The following is an 18,757-nucleotide window of genomic DNA, read 5'->3' on the forward strand; positions in this document are numbered from 1 at the left end:
AATATTGTCACGTAAAGCACGACATATTGTCGTGGTCAAGTCAAGCGCAACACGTCGTCGTAAAATCATGTCGAGGAAGAAGAAAAGAAATGTGTCCGAAAGTCAAATCAGTGGCGATAGAAGTCAACGGCACAGTACTTTTTAACAACTTTGGAAACACATTTTTGTGCATGTTTGGTAAGTGTTTAAAAGCATAAATGGAAGGTTTAACTCGCTACCGTCCGGAATGCCGGCCGTCCCGCCACTGACAGTCAAGAGCGGGTAACCAGAGATTCAAAACCAATACGTCATCCCACAATGCACCGCGCAGGCGCTCATCCACGGCATGACCTCATCCCACAATGCACCGCCACTTTTCAGAATCTTCTGGGGCGGGTGGGGTGTGGGTCGCCTCGGCAACGCGGTGTGGCCCCGCCCCGGGACACGCCCTCCAGCCAATGGGAGAGCCCTGTCGTGACATCATGGCTATTTTCGGAGAGGCAGCGGCGGCATAAGATTTGCCTCCACGCTTGTCCAAGTCAGAGTGTATACACGACAGCGCAGGGGGAAACACCGTCACACTGAGCAACGGGAAAAAGTTGGACAAACACACCCACCGGAATTTTCATAAAATAATTGGATATACTTCTTAGAACTTGACAGAAACAACAACACTGTGAGTAGAAAGTGTTGAACCGCGTGTCGAAAGTGCGTGTTGAAAACTTTGGCTGGGACTTTTTGGGACTTAAACTGGTAACCAGGACGTCACTTATTTGTCTTTTTTTTTTTTTTTCGGTTTCACTTCTATGTATACGAAGATGGAAACTACTTTCTACGACGACTCGCTCAACGGCGCCGGCTACGGATACAGCGGCTCCAAGGCGCTCAAGCACAACATGACGCTGAACCTGTCCGACCCTGCCGGTAGCCTGAAGCCTCACCTACGGGCGCGGGCCGGCGATCTGCTCACTTCCCCGGACGTGGGCTTACTGAAGCTGGCCTCCCCGGAGCTGGAGCGGCTCATCATCCAGTCCAGCAACGGACTGATCACCACCACGCCGACGCCGACGCAGTTCCTGTGCCCCAAGAACGTCACTGACGAGCAGGAGGGCTTCGCCGAGGGCTTCGTGCGCGCCCTGGCCGAGCTCCACCACCAGCACTTGCCCGGGGTGAGCGCCCCCTCGGGCCCGCCGCCGCCGGCGTCCGTAACCGGTTTGGCCGTGTACAGCGGGAGCATGCGCTCAGACTCGCCGGTTTACGAGGATTTAAACACGTTCCAGCCGGCTATCAGCACCGTGTCGTCCCCGAGTTACACCACCTCGGTCCCTAGTTACACCACCACGGCTCTGAGCTACACCACCACGGCCCCGAGCGCTTCCTTCCCGGTTTACGCACAGCCATCCTCCTCCTCTTCATCCACCTCCTCCTCCCATCTCCCGATGCTCACCGCGCTCAAGGAGGAGCCGCAAACGGTGCCCGAGATGCCGGGTGAAACGCCTCCGCTGTCCCCCATCGACATGGAGAGCCAGGAGCGCATCAAGGCCGAGCGCAAGCGCATGCGCAACCGCATCGCCGCCTCCAAGTGCCGCAAGAGGAAGCTGGAGCGGATCTCGCGGCTGGAGGACAAAGTGAAGACCCTCAAGTCGCAGAACTCGGACCTGGCGTCCACCGCCAACATGTTGCGGGAGCAGGTGGCGCAACTCAAGCAGAAGGTGATGAACCACGTCAACAGCGGCTGTCAGCTCATGTTGACGCAGCAGCTCCAGACCTTCTGAGCAGAAAGTAAGACTTTTAAGTTGAACCCCAAAAGAAAAAAAAAAATCCTGCAACTGGTTTGGGATGACGCGGCGCCACACTGGCAGGAAGGACCGAGGGGCTGTGCAAAAACAACAACAAAGAAAAGGGGAAAAAAACAACTGAAAAGTACCCCGGTGCCGTGAGGTCGGTCCCGGAGAGGGCTGCTGTGGACATGGCAGCATAACAGAAGTCCGTTCTGTTTGTGTTGTCAAACTGGACAAGACTTCTTTTTTCTTTCTTTCTTGCTTTTCATGGAGCAGTGGAGAATACATTCAGTATTAGAGCTGACTTGATATGAACCTGCAATGGACTTGTTTTCTTGCTGCTGCTGCTGCTGCTGCTCACCATCATTATTGGGCCAGCTCCTGAACATCTGGACACAAGTTCTTGGGAGGAGGGGGAGGGGATGGGCACGTTGTCTGACTTCTTGAGTTACAACACAACGTTTTCTTTATTGTAAGAAGTTAGAAAGACAATTCAAGATTGACTTTGTTTAATGGGGTTTCACTCATTGCTATATGTATATAAGATCAACTCTGAGTACTTAAGTTTACCATTTTGTAATAAGTATATCATTTATTTTTTATTTTTTTTGTTATGTTTGAAAGTCATCAATATTTAAGAAGATAATAAACTGCCTAAAATGAATCCACGGTTTCTCCCTGTGTCCTTGGTGTGGGCGTGCCATACGACGTGTTACAACATGTTGCAAGAGCTGCGAGGTGTAGTACTATAGCTAGTTAAATTCCATTTATGTAAGTATCGATCAGGACAATAAAGACGGCTCACTCCCTGAGTGGAGGACAGATGTCTAAATTGAACTTCACATGTTGAGAGTTTGGGGTGGTCGAACATTTTTGTCGGGCTGGGTTGTGACCCCTGTGGAATCTCATTTATTTGACAAAAGTGCAAAATATCCGGCTAGCCTTCGTGTTGTTGCACCACAGATTCCATGGTACTGTACTTCCTGCTCTGTTATGCAAATGCAGAAAACCCCATGGGTTACACGCGAAACCAAAGAAAAAGACATAATTTATCAACAAAAATTCATGTAGAAGACTTATCGGTGAAGACTGGATACAATTATCATATTAGACTTAGTCAATAAAATTATTAGACATTGTCAAAAAGAAAAATGTGTCAGTGTATTAAAGACACTAATCACTTTGAGGTGTGTTAGATATAATTTGTCTATACTTCATTTGTAAAAGTTATAAAACGTCAACAAATAAAAAGATAACTGACATTGCTATGATTAACACTAGATGTTGGAATTAATCTAAAGTGAATTAGACGCACATATATTAGAATAGTCAATATAGTGATGCAACATTTTCAACACAGAAAAAGGCACGAGACAATTGTATTTTTAACACTAAAAGTTGAATAGATTGATTTAGCTCCGCCCCTGTGTCAACAAGTTGTATTATTACACTCAGATTTGAATGAATTGTGTGAATTTGCCAATAAAGTTATATAACTCCGTCAAGAAGGAAACAGTGTAGTGACTGTATTATTAACCACTTTTGGGTGACATATTTGCAAACAAACTGCAACTCTTAACTCTTGTCTGCCACATCCTCTTTAATTATATACATATATATATATATATATATATATTCCCATTAGAGCTGTTACAATGAATAACCTACCACCCCTTAATTAGTCCAAATAATGTACAGTTTATTAGGGGGGAGGTGGCTGACGAGGGCATTTAGTTTAAATGTGGTGAGAATAAACCGTCTGTTCGCACAATTAAACACTAGGGGGCGGCACAGGCTCAACCACCATAGTGGCTAGCTTCCCACGTTCACATGATTCTATTCAACAATATTTTATTACGTTACTTTCCGTAGATTTAAACACAACTAACATTTCTTTCATCGATATAAATGCTTCCATTTTTTTAAACATTTTATCTATATGTTCATATAGCATAACCATGATTCCATTTCTTTAATCCAGCTCAGCAGTCATTTACTTTATCAGGAGTCCTGTAGTCTATAGATTTGTACATGTTTATATTATTTTGTATTTAAAATAAAATTGACATATTTACATATCCATTTGAACTTTTTTTTTTTTTTTTTTTTTTTTAAAACCTCATCTACGAATTACCTTGCTCATCGCGCCCTTCAGATTATCAAATGTGGCCCTTGGGTACAAACGTTGCCCACCCCTGAGCTAAAAAAAAAAAAAAAAAAGAAAAAGAAAAAAAAAGAAATTAGAAGGATTGAAACAAATACGATGGCTATAAACGGTACATTATACCAAATAAGAAAGGGGATGAATTTCGATTTACTATTAAATAAAATAAAATTCCACTACGCAGACAGTTTGCCCACATTTAAGGATCTTTTCTTAATCCTGCTGTCTAATTATTATCCTGATCCCAGTGCTGAAACGTGGGACCAGATGACATCATTCCGGAAAACGGTTTCCTTGGCTTACCATATAAGGAGAGGGGTCGCTCGGAAGATCGACGTCACGACAACGGGGCGTGTCTTACGGGAAATGACTCCGTTCTGGTAAGCTTCTCTGGATACGGTAAATCCCGAGACGTTTGTCAAAGGAGTAGATTCAAGACAAAACGAAAAGTTAAGGATCTTTATTCTCCCCCTAAAAGACACAATTAACTTTTTATTTTATTATTATTTTTTTTTTACTTAACACATTTTTATTTTTACTATTATTTTACTATATTGTTTGTTTGTTTATTCGTGGTTCTACTGAATTTGATGCATTCAATTACTTTACTTAATTAAATTTATTAAAATAAACTGCCCGGGTGGGCACAGCACGAAAGGGTAACGTGGCTCCCCCTTCCCATGGGCTCACCACCTGTGGGAGGGGCCATAGGGGTCGGGTACAGTGCGAGCTGGGCGGTGGCCGAAGGAGGGGACCTCGGCTACAGAAGCTGGCTCTAGGGACGTGGAATGTCACCTCTCTGGCAGGGAAGGAGCTCCAGCTGGTGTGTGAGGCCGAGAAGTTCCGACTACATATAGTCGGGCTCGCCTCCACACACGGCTTGGGCTCTAGTACCCACCCTTTTTGGAGTCCTTGGAGGGGGTGCTGGAGAGCGCTCCCGCTGGGGACTCCATCGTTCTGCTGGGGGACTTCAATGCTCACGTGGGCAATGACAGTGAGACCTGGAAGGGGGTGATTGGGAGGAACGGCCCCCCCGATCACAACCCGAGCGGTGTTCTGTTATTGGACTTCTGTGCTCATCACGGATTGTCCCCAATGAACACTATGTTCAAGCATAAGGGTGTCCACACGTGCACTTGGGACCAGGACACCCTAGGTCGCAGTTCGATGATCGACTTTGCGGTCGTGTCATCGGACTTGGGGCCGCATGTCTTGGACACTCGGGTGAAGAGAGGAGCGGAGCTGTCAACCGATCACCACCTGGTGGTGAGTTGGCTCCGATGGTGGGGTAAGATGCCGGTCCGACCTGGCAGGCCCAAACGTATTGTGAGGGTCTGCTGGGAACGTCTGGCAGAATCCCCTGTCAGAAGGACTTTCAACTCCAACCTCCGGCAGAACTTCACCCACGTCTCGGGGGAGGTGGGGGGCATTGAGTCCGAGTGGACCATGTTCCGCGACTCCATTGCTGAGGCGGATGACCGGAGCTGTGGCCGTAAGGTGGTCGGTGCCTGTCGTGGCAGCAATCCCCGAACCCGTTGGTGGACACCAACGGTGAGGGATGCCGTCAAGCTGAAGAAGGAGTGCTATCGGGCCTTTTTGGCCTGTGGGGCTCCTGAGGCATCTGATGGGTACCAGCTGGCCAAGCGGAATGCGGAATGCGGAATTAGCTTTGGTGGTCGCTGAAGCAAAAACCCAGGAGGAGCAGTGTGGTTTTCGTCCTGGCCGTGGAACAGTGGACCAGCTCCACAACGTCGGCAGGGTCCTCGAGGGTGCATGGGAGTTCACACAACCAGTCTGTTTTGTGGACTTGGAGAAGGCGTTCGACCGTGTCCCTCGGGGGGGTCCTGTGGGGGGTGCTTCGGAAGTATGGGGTACCGAACCCCCCGACACAGGCTGTTCCTACCTTCACCTAGGGTCACCAGCTGTGGGCCGTGACCGAAAGAACGAGATCCCGGATACAAGCGGCCGAAATGAGTTTCGAGATAGCGTGAGAAGCTCGGTCATCCGGGAGGGGCTGAGAGTAGAGCCGCTGCTCCTCCGCATCGAGAGGAGCCAGATGAGGTGGCTGGGGCATCTGATTCGGATGCCTCCCAGACGCCTTCCCGGTGAGGTGTTCCGGACACGTGCCACCGGGAGGAGACCCCGGGGATGACCCAGGACACCCTGGGGAGACTACGTCTTTCGGCTGGCCTGGAAACGCCTCAGGATCCCCCCGGAAGAGCTGGATGAAGTGGCTGGGCAGAGGGAAGTCTGGGCGTCCCTGCTAAAGCTACTGCCCCCGCGACCCGACCTCGGATAAGCGGTAGAAAATGGATGGATGGATGGAATAAACTGTAAATGGCCTCTTGTTAAAAAATGACTCATCCACTTGAAATACGTCAGAATTGGACACTCGATTTGTAGATCGGACGGTACTTGTAATAAAATTATATTAAATGTATATATGCATAGACACATGGGTCAAATGAATTAGTGATGCATTTTAAGCACGTAGACAATTTAAAAAATAAAAATGTATACTAACAACAACACGGTCAGGCTCTTCTCGCGATACTACCGCGAGAGGAGGAGGGCGTCACATGACTTCCGCATCACGTGACTTTGTTTACGTTGCTACTCGCCCGTGGCTATCGATAAAATGGCTCGAAATGAAGAGAAGCAACAAGGACGCTTAAACAGACTTTGGCTACAGAAAGAGAGAGAAGGTAACACAGCTAGTAGGGAAACAAAAAGTAAATATAACATGATTTAGCTGGCCTTTGGCGACCCGTCAGCTTCACGTGTTTAGCTTGCATAGCCACCTTCAATGAGAAAAATGGAGAAATTACCAATAATCACGATGTGACTGTCAATATCTCGTTATTTAGCTCTTTATATCAATTTGCACTTAAGCGCCACTATTTTCATTGCAGAGGGTCGACTAAAAGATGTCCAGGAGCGAAGACCCAAGCTGGTATAACGTTGTTTCGAAAGTTTGACTTAAACATGTTAACGCTAACTTTAAGTTAACTATAATGTCTCTCCCCAGTGTACACTTAACTCGTCTTCCTCTGTGAAAAAGTGGATCCCCAGCATCAAGAATGAAATCGAGTATTATTTGCAGGTAATGACTTACTTGTTGACATTTTCTGTGGAAGAATATCCGTCATTTTTCTGTTTTTGTTTTTGTTTTTGTTTTGCCCTCTCAGCAATCCCAACTTGCACATTACCCCGAGAGGAAGATCGCAGAGTTCCATCAGAAGTTGGAGGCCTTGGAACGGGAGTACAAAAGCTTCGTGACCAAGCTACGAGTGCTTGACCCCACCTGCAAGCACAAGCCCTGGACCCCCAGAGCTTATTGTAAAAGGAGAGCAGTGGCCCAAGAGTCTACCAGCGTTGGTCAGTGCCCGCAGTCCAAACAATGATGTTCGTACAGTGAACCCTCGCTATTCACGGGGTTTCGGAACTAAGCCCTGATACGCAAACCCCAAATTGTCTTCTATAATTGCCTCTATTAACAGGTTAAACCCAAAATAGACCCCAATCGATGCACCAAAATCACTTTAATATCATTTCAAACTCATTGTACAACATTGCTTATTCACATAAATGTCTTACAGATTTTTTGATATGGGAAAAAAAAAAGGCACCAAAAGTGTCAAGACTGCCAATCTGTAAAAATACTAATTACTGTAATCAATTTGTGGGGGAGTTGGGGGGGGGGGGTATAGGGCCAGAGCAATTCACAACAAAAAACTGATGTCGCTTCAAATAGTTATTTGGCAAGACAAGGCCTTTGGCGCCATCTTGTGGCAGCATATTTTTTTTTTTTTGCTATAAAGAAAGTGCTACAGTATCTTTAGTCACTGCTCATGAATTTATTCTAGTTTAGACTTTGCTCCCTGCGCCTTGGAATGTTCTACAACACAAGTGTTGTGTTTATGTTGTCAAAAATGACTTCAATCAACACTTCGACTCATTCACTGCCAGCTGCATTTTAAATGACCTTTCAAGACTCCGCTGAACATTGCGTACTGTCGCAATATAACCACCAAAACCTCGCAAAAGGAAAAAAAGCAGCCTCTCTTCTTTCAACCTCTGAAAACATCAGAACGATCTGTCCAATATTTTGGATTTTATGGACGATAAGGCGTTTTCGTCATTACAGTAGACTGTGCCGGTGTCTGTGCTCCGGGTGACTCACCGCGGAGCCTGGACGCCTGCGAAACTTTGGGACTTTCTTTCAGTGCAGTGCTATTATTTCTTTATCAAAAGCAGGTAACAGAAAATTGTGGGGGGTTTTGTTCCATTCGCAGTCAAGAAGTCAAAAACCTCAACGGCAGCGTTCAGCCATTTGGAGAGCAGTTTTCCACCTTCCATCGCTGCCACAGAGGTGGCCACCAGAGACCAGGACCAGCCGCTCGCCTTCGACCGCACGCGCTTGGCGGTGGCCGCCGCGGCTTTCAGAGGATCGTCAGATCACCAGGGCGTCTCTGAAACGCAGAGCCTAGCGAGGGTGCTTCACCGTTCCTTGCCCAACCTGGGTAACGTGGCGGCAGAGGGGAGTTGTGTCATCACACAGAAAGAAGCCACGGATGAGTCGGGGGCAGCTGGGAAATCCTCTTCGGCTCATGTGCTCGGGCTCGACTGTTACTCTTCTTCTGGGGAGGATTCAGACATGTGATCATACAGTTAATTACCTACGCCAAGGAAGTATGTTGTCCTTTTCATCTTTTTTTTTTTTTGTCAACAGAAGAACACGGAAATGACTATTATTACCCAACTCAAAGTTGAGGAACAGTTTGTTACATTTTGGACATTTGCCCGCTTTTGTCAATATTGCAGTGGTTGGGCATTCACATATTTGCCTATTCATGGCTGAACAGTGTTGGTCAAGGAACTGTTGAAGTGAGTTTCAGAACTTCATTTAGACAAAAGTAGTAATATGCTGTCATCTTTGTGGCATCTATCGGCAATTCCAGTACAGTATAAACCTTTTTGGTTGTGGCGTTTCTGACTTTTTCATGTCAGAGTGAACAGTACAATTCAGATTTATTTTTTTTCATAGCCGACCCAAGCCTCTGTCATATGTGGATGTAAATCGGATATGTATCCGATGCGAGTGTCGCATGGACGCACAAGTCTCGCTTGCTCTTGTACGTCATCAAAGGGCGACAAACGTCACAAATGTTCAATAAAACAGACACAAAAGCAATGTTGGCTCCAGTTGCACAAAATCTTTGATTTTGCCACGATTGCGTCACGACGAGAACTACGCAAGGGGCCGTATTTACTTCCGTGAACACGGCGCACGCGCAATGTGACGTCCTCTTTTGTGCGCGTGTGTGTGACGTCACAGACTCTTTCCGTCCACAGTAGAAGTCGCGTTTGGTTTTGTAACGTGTTCACGTAACGACGTTCACAGACAAAAACAAAATCTGAATTGGGCATCATGATCTGCAGTGTCAACGATGCCTTCGCTTCACTGTTCATGACACGACGCGGTCCCTATCTGCTGCGAATAGCGAGGGTTCTCTACATTTTTTTTTATATGAAAACATTTGGTAGAGAATTGTGACAATCTCACATCAGTGTGTGACCATGTACTAAACCAGTGGCCCCCCAAGCTTTTTTGCGCTGTTTTTTTTTTTTTCCATAAAGTCATATTTTGACAAACCAGCATAGAAACAAATGAAACAAATCAAAATCCAACTCACCATTATTCTGATTGTAGTTGTAATTAGTGGGAGCCCTGCACTTGTTTCTATTCAAGGAGCTGGTCCCATCTAAGTGAAGTGGGAGACAATGACACCTGAAGTGTTACTTGTGTCCAGTTTACATGGTCATTTTTTGGGGGGTCACCGCCATCGCAGAAAATCCCACTTCGGAGGGGTTAGATGTTGTTAATGGAAGCAAGGTATTCAAGTATGCAAAGCGGGCTTGCTGATGTTGTCTCTTAAATTCAGCCTTTCGTGGAAGTTTTAAAATCCTTTCTGTCTCATGATGTCTTTTTTCCAAACAATTTTTGTGTAGTTCTAGGCAATTTTGTTTTTTAACTGCCACATCACATGACAGAGACAAGGTCTGCGATCTATTGTGTCTCATTTGCATTATTTTCCATGCACTGCTTCTGTCAGCGTGGAAATTCTAAGTGTCAGATAGATTACCTTTCTATGTGAGCGTTGTCTTACTGATGCGCAAGCGTGACCGCAAGTCCCTCTGAAATCTGCAATGATTCATTGGCTCCCATCTACTCGCGAAGCCACCCGAGGCGCTCACACAGCACATCTCGGCGCTCGCAGGGGTTCGACCGGCTAACCATAGCCTCCCACTTGAATGCGGCCGTTATGCCGATGCAAAGAAGACTTTCGGTATTACACGTCAGAGAAACCAACATTGTTCTAAATGTATGCAGTGCGTACGGAAAGGTAAAAGCACTTTTTTGAGGATGTCCAAAAGAAAATAGAAAAGTTTGTGAGAAAACTGCAAGGTGTCCCAGGAAACGAGTTGACAGGGGGGGCTCAAAGACCACAAAGAATTGTAGAGGAAGTCTTGAGTTTTCCTGTAAGTGGTGCTTTGTCAGCGTTCTCACATTGCTTGCATGCGATGCTTGTCAACCTTTCAGAATGTCTACTTTTTTTTTTGCATTGAGATGACCTCAATATGATTTGTTTAAAAAAAAAAAAAAAAAAAATCCACATTTTGTAAATTTAATCACATTTTGTAAAATAAAATTGTAGCCTACTTTTTTCCACATTTAAAAAATTAATTTCACACTTTTAAATGTTAATATATAATATGTATTTTTAGTTGTTCTTTATCCCAATTTTGGTACAAAAACAATGTTTTTCCCCCCCCCACATTTTTGACTGTTCCCACATTTTATACATTGTTTTGACATTTTCAAAAGAAAGTCCCCATTTTGTGATTAAAAAAAAGACCACATTTTTGTTCAATTCATCACAGTTTAAAATTTGTTTCACATTTTTACAGGTGCGGCACGGTGGACGACTTGTTGGAGCGTCTGCCTCACAGTTCTGAGGACCAGGGTTCAATCCCTGGCCCCGCCTGTGTGGAGTTTGCATGTTCTCCCCGTGCCTGTGTGGGTTTTCTCCGGGCACTCCGGTTTCCTCCCACATCCCAAAATCATGCATGGTAGGTTGGTTGACAACTCTAAATTGCCCGTAGGTGTGAATGTGAGCGCGAATGGTTGTTTGTTTGTATGTGCCCTGCGATTGGCTGGCAGCCAGTTCAGGGTGTACCCCGCCTCCTGGGATTGGCTTAAACACTACTTGACACAGCCAATGCACTGTACGCAAGAACTGACGAATGGCTGACGATGACAGCTGGGATCGGCTCCAGCACGCCCGCGACCCTAGTGAGGAGAAGCGGCTCAGAAAATGAATGGATTTTTACAGGTTCCTATTTTTTAAAATGCATTTCACATTTCGTACGTATCAAGATTTTAACATTATTTTTCCATAATTTTTTTTCCATTTCCAAATATTCACTTTTTGTAGTCATGTATACTTTACATACACGTCGCTACCTCGAGGCTAAAATGCACTGCTTTTGTTTACACAGTGGACTTCTTCTCCCTTAACTCGTATGCTCCGTATGGGAACTTGGGATTTAATATTGTTTTCAATTCGGACCGGAGAAGTGCCTCTAGTGACTCAAAAAGTGACTCTAGTATTTTGGTGCGTTGCACACCAAGCGTCTGTCTCATTTCTGTTTCACAGGCCGCCTGTCCACAAAGACGAGACCTTTTCATGTGGCTTCCCTTGCAACATTCATAACTGGCATAACCTGAATCAGATTTTTACCAATATGATGCAGGATTTAAAAAAAATATATAATAAATGAAAGAAAAATATACAAAAGTATGGAAGTTCAGTTTTTTGTGTGCCTTTCACATATTTCACATTTTGTAATTGAGTTCTAAATTTGTAAAACTTTTGGGTAAAAAAATAGATTTTTTTTTTTTACATTTTATCACATTTTTTCTTTTCGCATTTTGTACTTTTTTTCCGCATGCTGTAAAAAAACATTTTGTCCAAAGTTTTTCACATTTTCATCCTATTTTTTACATTTTCTTACATATTTGTAAAATTGTGTCACATTTTGCAATTTGACACTTTTCTAAAAATTTTTTTGGTGAAAAAAGACTGCAAAATTGTTTACATTTTAAAATTTCTTTCACATTTTGTAAAATTGCTTCGTATTTTGCAATTCCTATGACGTTTTTTTAAAATTGTTTCACATTCTCTAATATTGTTTCACATTTTACCATTGATATGAAAAAGAAAATCCCATTTTTGAAATTTTTTCACAATTTATAAAATTTGTCATCTTTTTTAATTTTTCCACATTTCGTTCATTCCACATTTTAGAATTGTTTATTTTGCTAATTAGTTGGACCTTTTTTTAAAAATAGTTTCACATTTTGGAAAAGTGTTTCACATTTTTCAATTTATATAATGTAAAAAAGGGCCATTTAAAGGGCCCCCCCCCCCCACACACACACACACACACGTTCTTCCAAATTTTGAACTTTTCACATCATTCATTTGTTCACCCCACTTGGTGACCACGAAACTGGATAAAAAGAAGACCAAAAGCTTCCTTTTAAAGTAGGACAGGTGACTGTGACTCACGTCCTGACGCTTATTCAAAATACGTCGTAGTGTCAAGGCTGCAGTGACATGCAGGCCAGCTTATACGTGCAAGGGGGAGGAATATGTGGGTGGTGGTGTTGCATGTAACACCACATGAACATATTGTAGATAGTCACGCATTTGGAGCAGCACCATGAGCTGTGACCAGACCTATCCCTTCCAACAAGCTTTCTTCGTAGATGGAGGTCAGCAGCAGGAGCAGCATCACCACCTGGAACAGCTACCCAGCTGGTCCCAAAGGGGTCGAAGGGTGGGCGGCAGCTGCGCGGGTGTCATTCCTACACTCGCCACCGTTGTCCTGCTGCTGTTTCTCCTGGTGTTTGCGGCACTGGGCTTCGGTGGGTACCTGATGTACAACATGCAGTTAGAGTTGCGGGATGTGAGGAAGGTAAGGACCCCCATACTATTTGTTTATACACTAATTCCAAAAGGTTTGTGATATTGGGCTCTTGGGCGAAATTTCAGGGTAAACCTAAAAATACACTCATTTGACCTCCTCGATTTGCATTTTTTTCCCCTCTGAAAACAATCTTCAGCTATTTGTTGACAAAAGTCACCCGTTGACGGGATCGGTTCTTTTTATGAAATGTCCTCAGATGCTACAAGAGGGTGCCAAAGTTCTGGCTGATAGGAAGGAAGTAATTGGTGTCAGAGTAGTGCTGTGGTGTCTTGATATGCGAGTTTAATTTGTTGCGTGACCCCACTCATATCACAAAACACTTCCCCATTGCAATGAATGGAAATGCCATTAATCTGTTCCAGCTAATTGGGAACAGGTGGGTGCCGTGATTGGGTATAAAATGTTTATTTTATTTTTTGAAGAAAATACCCTTCTATAATATAGTACTATACAAACATACAGTAATGACATAAGTAAAGAATGACACAGTTTTGTCACATTTTTTGCTTCAATTCAATGGACATCGGACTGCTCCAAAAGTCTTCTGTGGGGTGGCCAAGGTTTTGTTGAGGGTGGTGTTGCTGATCGACCTTTTAGAACTTTTTTTTTTACCTTGAAAAACCATCGATAACTGGAATGGAGGGGGCGGGGGGGGCGAATGGAATTATTATTGATTATTATTCCTGAGTGTCTTTTTGCTCACAGAAACCCCCAAAAAAACCAGCCAAACGACAGCTCGTATCGCAAAGCACTCACAAGTCAGGTCACTCGTATCTCAAGGCGCCACTGTATGGTGACGCTACGCATCCCGACTGTGCTCAGGTCTTTGCCTGGGATGTTAGCGAAAGTTATGGGGAGTCGCATGTGTGGCCATTAAAAGGCTGGTCACTGATTACTTTCTCCGTTTTACTGATCCGCTCCGAAATGAAATGAATGTATTAGCTGCGCTGTGACATTTAAGTTATGAGTGTGTGGTCAGTGCTCCAGACAGACAGGATGTCCTGCCCGTTTAATTCGGAGAACGTGAGCGAGTGTGACTTTGTGGTATTCATCATTGTTTGTTTCTCTCAGATGTCACGTGAGCTCAAGCAAGCACAGGAGTTGAGCAGAGCCGAGAAGCAAATCAGTTAGTGGTGACGTCGAATCATTCACTGCAATCTTTCCACACCTGTGAACTGATGGTACAATGTGATGCTTTCAAGGTTTGGATGAAGCTGGAGGGAGCAAAGAGGACAAAATTGAGGGAGAAGAAAGGGCTGCAGCACATGTCATAGGTAACGCATTTATTCCAGTTTCACGCACAAAACAAATTGGATCGGCCTCTTAATTCATTGATTCAAAAGAGCTTTGTGTTTTACGTTTGTTTTTTTCGTATTTTGTGAAACATTTTAGCATTTTTAATAGTTGTCACTTTTTGTAACATTTTACCCAACATTTTGTATTTTTCCCACATTTTTGTTTTTATTTAGTACGTTTTCCATGTTGTTAAAAAAAATTGCAAAAAAAAAATGAAAATGTTTTGCTATTTTGAATTTATTTTTTTTTGCAAATTTTGTAATAGTTTTTTTTCACCTTGTAATTTTCAGATTTTTGTTTTTTTTCCCAATTTTTCAAAAGTGTTACCCGTTTTGGATTTTTTTTCATCAAATTGTATTTTTTCGGGCGGCACAGTGGCCATGTTCTTCCTGTGCCTGCGTGGGTTTTCTCCGGGTATGCCCGCGACCCAAGTGAGGATAAACGGTATGGAGAATGAATGAATGAATGAATGAATGAATGAATGTATTTTTTCACATTGTTTCACTTTTTTTTTTTTTGCTTACTTAGTTTAAAAAAAAAGACCTTTTGAAACATTTCTTTTTTGCACATTAAAAATGTTTACAAATATCTGTAAACAGTTAGTAGTTTTCTCTTTTTTGTCACATCTTCAAACTGTAAAATAAATAAATAAATGTACTGGCCTGCCAAATTGGCAAACATGCGAGCGAGCCTTGCGCTTGCGTGAAAATCAAGATGCACCATTTGATGTAAAATATTTCATGATTTGTCAATCATTACCATTTTAAATTGTATTTCTGTTTACATTTTTTATGCTTTCACAATTTTCCAAAAGATTCACATATTTAAAAAGAATTGTTGTGAGATAAATCACACTTGTTTACGAAAAATATATTTGTGTCACATTTTATGCTAGAATTTAACATTTTTTGAAATGCATTTACTTTTTGTAAAATTGTTTCACTTTGTCCAAAAAAATAACAATTGTTTAAAAAAAGTGCACTTTGAAAATGTTTTGTGTTTTTACATTTTTTACATTTTGCAATGTTTTCATCCATCCATCCATTTTCTGAGCCGCTTCTCCTCACTGGGGTCGCGGGCGTGCTGGAGCCGATCCCAGCTATCATCGGGCAGGAGGCGGGGCACACCCTGAACTGGTTGCCAGCCAATCGCAGGGCACATACAAACAAACAACCATTCGCGCTCACAATTTAGAGTCTCCAATTCATGCATGTTTTTGGGATGTGGGAGGAAACCGGAGTGCCCGGAGAAAACCCACGCAGGCACGGGGAGAACATGCAAACTCCACACAGGCGGGACCGGGAATTGAACCCCGCTCCTCAGAACTGTGAGGCTGACGCTCTAACCAGTCGTCCACCGTGCCGCCGCAATGTTTTCATATTTTTAAAAATGTTTTGCATTTCGTTAGAAAAAAAAACTGACGTGGTGTACAGTTGTTTCACATTTTTTCGAAGTAAAATCAAATTTTTTAAATTTAAGATTTTTACCCCCCCAAAATTTTTTGGGATGTGTCAAGCATAACACTTACGTCAGGCTATTTCTGTCACAGGGCGGATTGAAAAGCATGTCGTCCACAAAACGCTGCGCTGGGAGCCGCGTGTTGGCGCCGCGTTCACCAGCGACGCAGTGGCTTACCAGGTGAAGGACGGCGCCCTGCGGGTCAGCCAGAACGGACTCTACCATATCTACTCGCGGGTGGAGCTCATCTTCAAGCACTGCTCGCCCACGTCCTCCTTCATCCACACGGTGTTCGTGAGGTCGCCGTCGGCCCCCGACACCGCCCTGATGGAGGCCCACCGGGCCGGGTTCTGCTCCCAGCGGAACGAGCTGAAGGAGCGGCACGCCTGGACCGCCGACAGTTACCTGGGGTCGGCTCTCAGGCTCCGCCGGAACGACACGGTCCTTGTCAACGTGTCGCACCCCCAATTCCTCAGTCACGGGAATCAAGGCAACTTCTTCGGTCTCTTCAAGATCTGATTGGGACACTTTGAGGGCTCGGTACACAAGTGATGTCATAATGTGCCACGATGAAGAAAGATGCCTGCATTGATGCCCAAAGAGACCGTTAACACTAATGGGATGTGTGTAGCATTATATTTATTCAATGCATTCAGCCATTAACACAATTCTTTAATGACTGGGTGCTGTGATGAAGTATTTTCTCTATCTTAAAGCAGAGTTGGGGAATCCATTTTTCGTTTCCAGTTTTTACACATCTTATTGTTGCCATATTTAACTGAGAAGCGACGACAGAGACGCGTACCACATCGTTGTATGATCAAACTAAAATAAAGTAGTACCCCTCGCCCTTTGATCCCACCTGACATACACTGAGCCCCCAGTTCACATTTTGAAATACATATTTTAAACAACTTTTTTAATACAAAATTAAACCATTAAAAAAAATCTATTTTGTAAAAACATACAGCACAATATTTGTATTCTCATTTTGTAAAAAACTAAATTCACATTTTGTAGTTTCTTGTAATTTATATATATATATAAATTATATAGTTTTTTGTCCACATTTTGTGCATCTATTTCAAGTTTACTTTTGTCTTACATTTTGTGAATATTTCACATTTTGTATCATTGCAAATTTTGTAATTATTTACATATTGAAAATGTTTTTAATCGTGAATTTTTTGTATATTTATTTTTACCATTTTGGAAATCATTTGCACTTTTTTTCACATTTTGTGCATTTTTTTCAAATCTACTTTTTTCACCATCCATCCATCCATCCATTTTCTGAGCCGCTTGTCCTCACTAGGGTCGCGGGCGTGCTGGAGCCTATCCCAGCTGTCATCGGGCAGGAGGCGGGGTACACCCTGAAGTGGTTGCCAGCCAATCGCAGGGCACATCGAAACAAACAACCATTCGCACTCACAGTCATGCCTACGGGCAATTTAGAGTCTCCAATTCATGCATGTTTCTGGGATGTGGGAGGAAACCGGAGTGCCCGGAGAAAACCCACGCAGGCACGGGGAGAACATGCAAACTCCACACAGGCGGGGACGGGGATTGAACCCCGCACCTCAGAACTGTGAGGCTGACGCTCTAACCAGTCGGCCACCGTGCCGCCTACTTTTTTCACATTTTTTATTTTTCCCCCCAAAACTTTTTTTTTTTTTTTTTTTTTTTTTTTTTACATTTTGTACACTTTTTCACATTACGTAATTATTTACATTTTGTAGAAAACAAATTATATTGTGGCGTTTTATAGGTAGGCTTTTTGACTAAGCAACAAATCAACTGTACCACTGTGAAATTACAGTCAGGTGCCTCAAGCATGTGGAAATATTTGACTAAATATGAGACCGTTAGTATGGTCACTTGCAATATATGCAAGTGATGTGGTAATGCTGATACAATGACAGTTGTGCCTATGATGCAGTCCTCTAGTAATTTAGAGCAGTTTGAAATGAGTAATAGAGCAATAATCTGGAACAGTGGCAATTGTTCAAATGGTGCAGCGTCTTCAAGAAATGTAAACAGTTTAAAGTGACCATTAGTGGAAGAATCTGGAACAGTGTCAGTTGTGCAAATGGTGCAGATAGTTCACAAGCACATAAGTGGAAAGTCAACAACAGATAGAAGTGTCCCGACACAGATGTGACAACTATCTCAAGACAAAATTGGCAGCATGTTACAATGGAATTATAAATGAACTGTTTAGGAAGTTAATGGCAAGAGGGAAGAAGTTGTTGGACTATCTGCTTGTCTTAGTTGGCATTGTTCGATAGCACCTACCTGAGGGGAAGAGCTGGTGACCAGGATGGGGACACAAAGTCTGGGCCTCCCGCTTATCTTTTGTTGTTTGATGATACGTCTCACATACTGTTTGTGGATGGTGAACGCAGAAGGGGGAGTCAAGAGGTGTGATGGTGGTCGGTGGTGTGGCTGGGTGGGTGTGGGGTACGAAAGTGTCGTTTTCAAATCTGCAGTCGAAGGTGTTCAAGTCGTCAGCCAGTCCTTTTTTGTTCTTCGCTTGGGAGGGATGGTCGCTTGTAGTTGGTTAGTGATTGTAATCCTCGCCAGACTGACTAGAGTCGTTAGGAGTAAACTACTTTTCCATCTTTTCTGCATCCCAACTTCATTAGAATTGGTGTTGTATATATATACATATATATATATATATATATACAACACCAATTCTAATGAAGTTGTGATGTTGTGTTAAACATAAGTAAAAACAGAATACAATGATTTGCAAATCATGTTCGACCTATATTTAATTGAATACACTACAAAGACAAGATCTTTAATGTTCAAACTGATCTACTTGATTGTTTCTAGAAAATAATCATGAACTTAGAATTGTAAGGCTCCAACATGTTCCAAAAAAGCTGGGACAGGTGGCAAAAAAGACTGAGAAAGTTGAAGAATGCTCATCAAACACATGTTTGGAACATCCCACAGGTGAACAGGCTAATTGGGAACAGGTGGGTGCCTGTTCACAAGCAAAGATGGGGCGAGG

General features: G+C 43.5%; 2 protein-coding genes across 2 annotated transcripts; both read left to right on the forward strand.

The window, feature by feature from the left end:
• Positions 1-495: 495 nt before the first annotated feature.
• Positions 496-2,424, forward strand: jun (Jun proto-oncogene, AP-1 transcription factor subunit). Its single transcript, XM_061780088.1, has 2 exons — positions 496-655; positions 798-2,424. Exon 2 carries the CDS (start codon positions 798-800, stop codon positions 1,752-1,754), a length of 957 nt encoding a protein of 318 aa, XP_061636072.1. The 5' UTR covers positions 496-655; the 3' UTR covers positions 1,755-2,424.
• Positions 2,425-6,417: 3,993 nt separating this feature from the next.
• si:dkey-86e18.1 (uncharacterized protein LOC557342 homolog) lies at positions 6,418-16,591 on the forward strand. Its single transcript, XM_061779938.1, has 9 exons — positions 6,418-6,629; positions 6,837-6,877; positions 6,953-7,027; positions 7,113-7,302; positions 10,897-11,058; positions 12,761-12,969; positions 14,053-14,107; positions 14,184-14,255; positions 15,827-16,591. Exons 1-9 carry the CDS (start codon positions 6,563-6,565, stop codon positions 16,252-16,254), a joined length of 1,299 nt encoding a protein of 432 aa, XP_061635922.1. The 5' UTR covers positions 6,418-6,562; the 3' UTR covers positions 16,255-16,591.
• The last annotated feature ends 2,166 nt before the right edge of the window (positions 16,592-18,757 follow it).

The sequence above is a fragment of the Phyllopteryx taeniolatus genome, chromosome 7 (genome assembly GCF_024500385.1).
Source record: "Phyllopteryx taeniolatus isolate TA_2022b chromosome 7, UOR_Ptae_1.2, whole genome shotgun sequence".
NCBI classification, from domain to species: domain Eukaryota; kingdom Metazoa; phylum Chordata; class Actinopteri; order Syngnathiformes; family Syngnathidae; genus Phyllopteryx; species Phyllopteryx taeniolatus.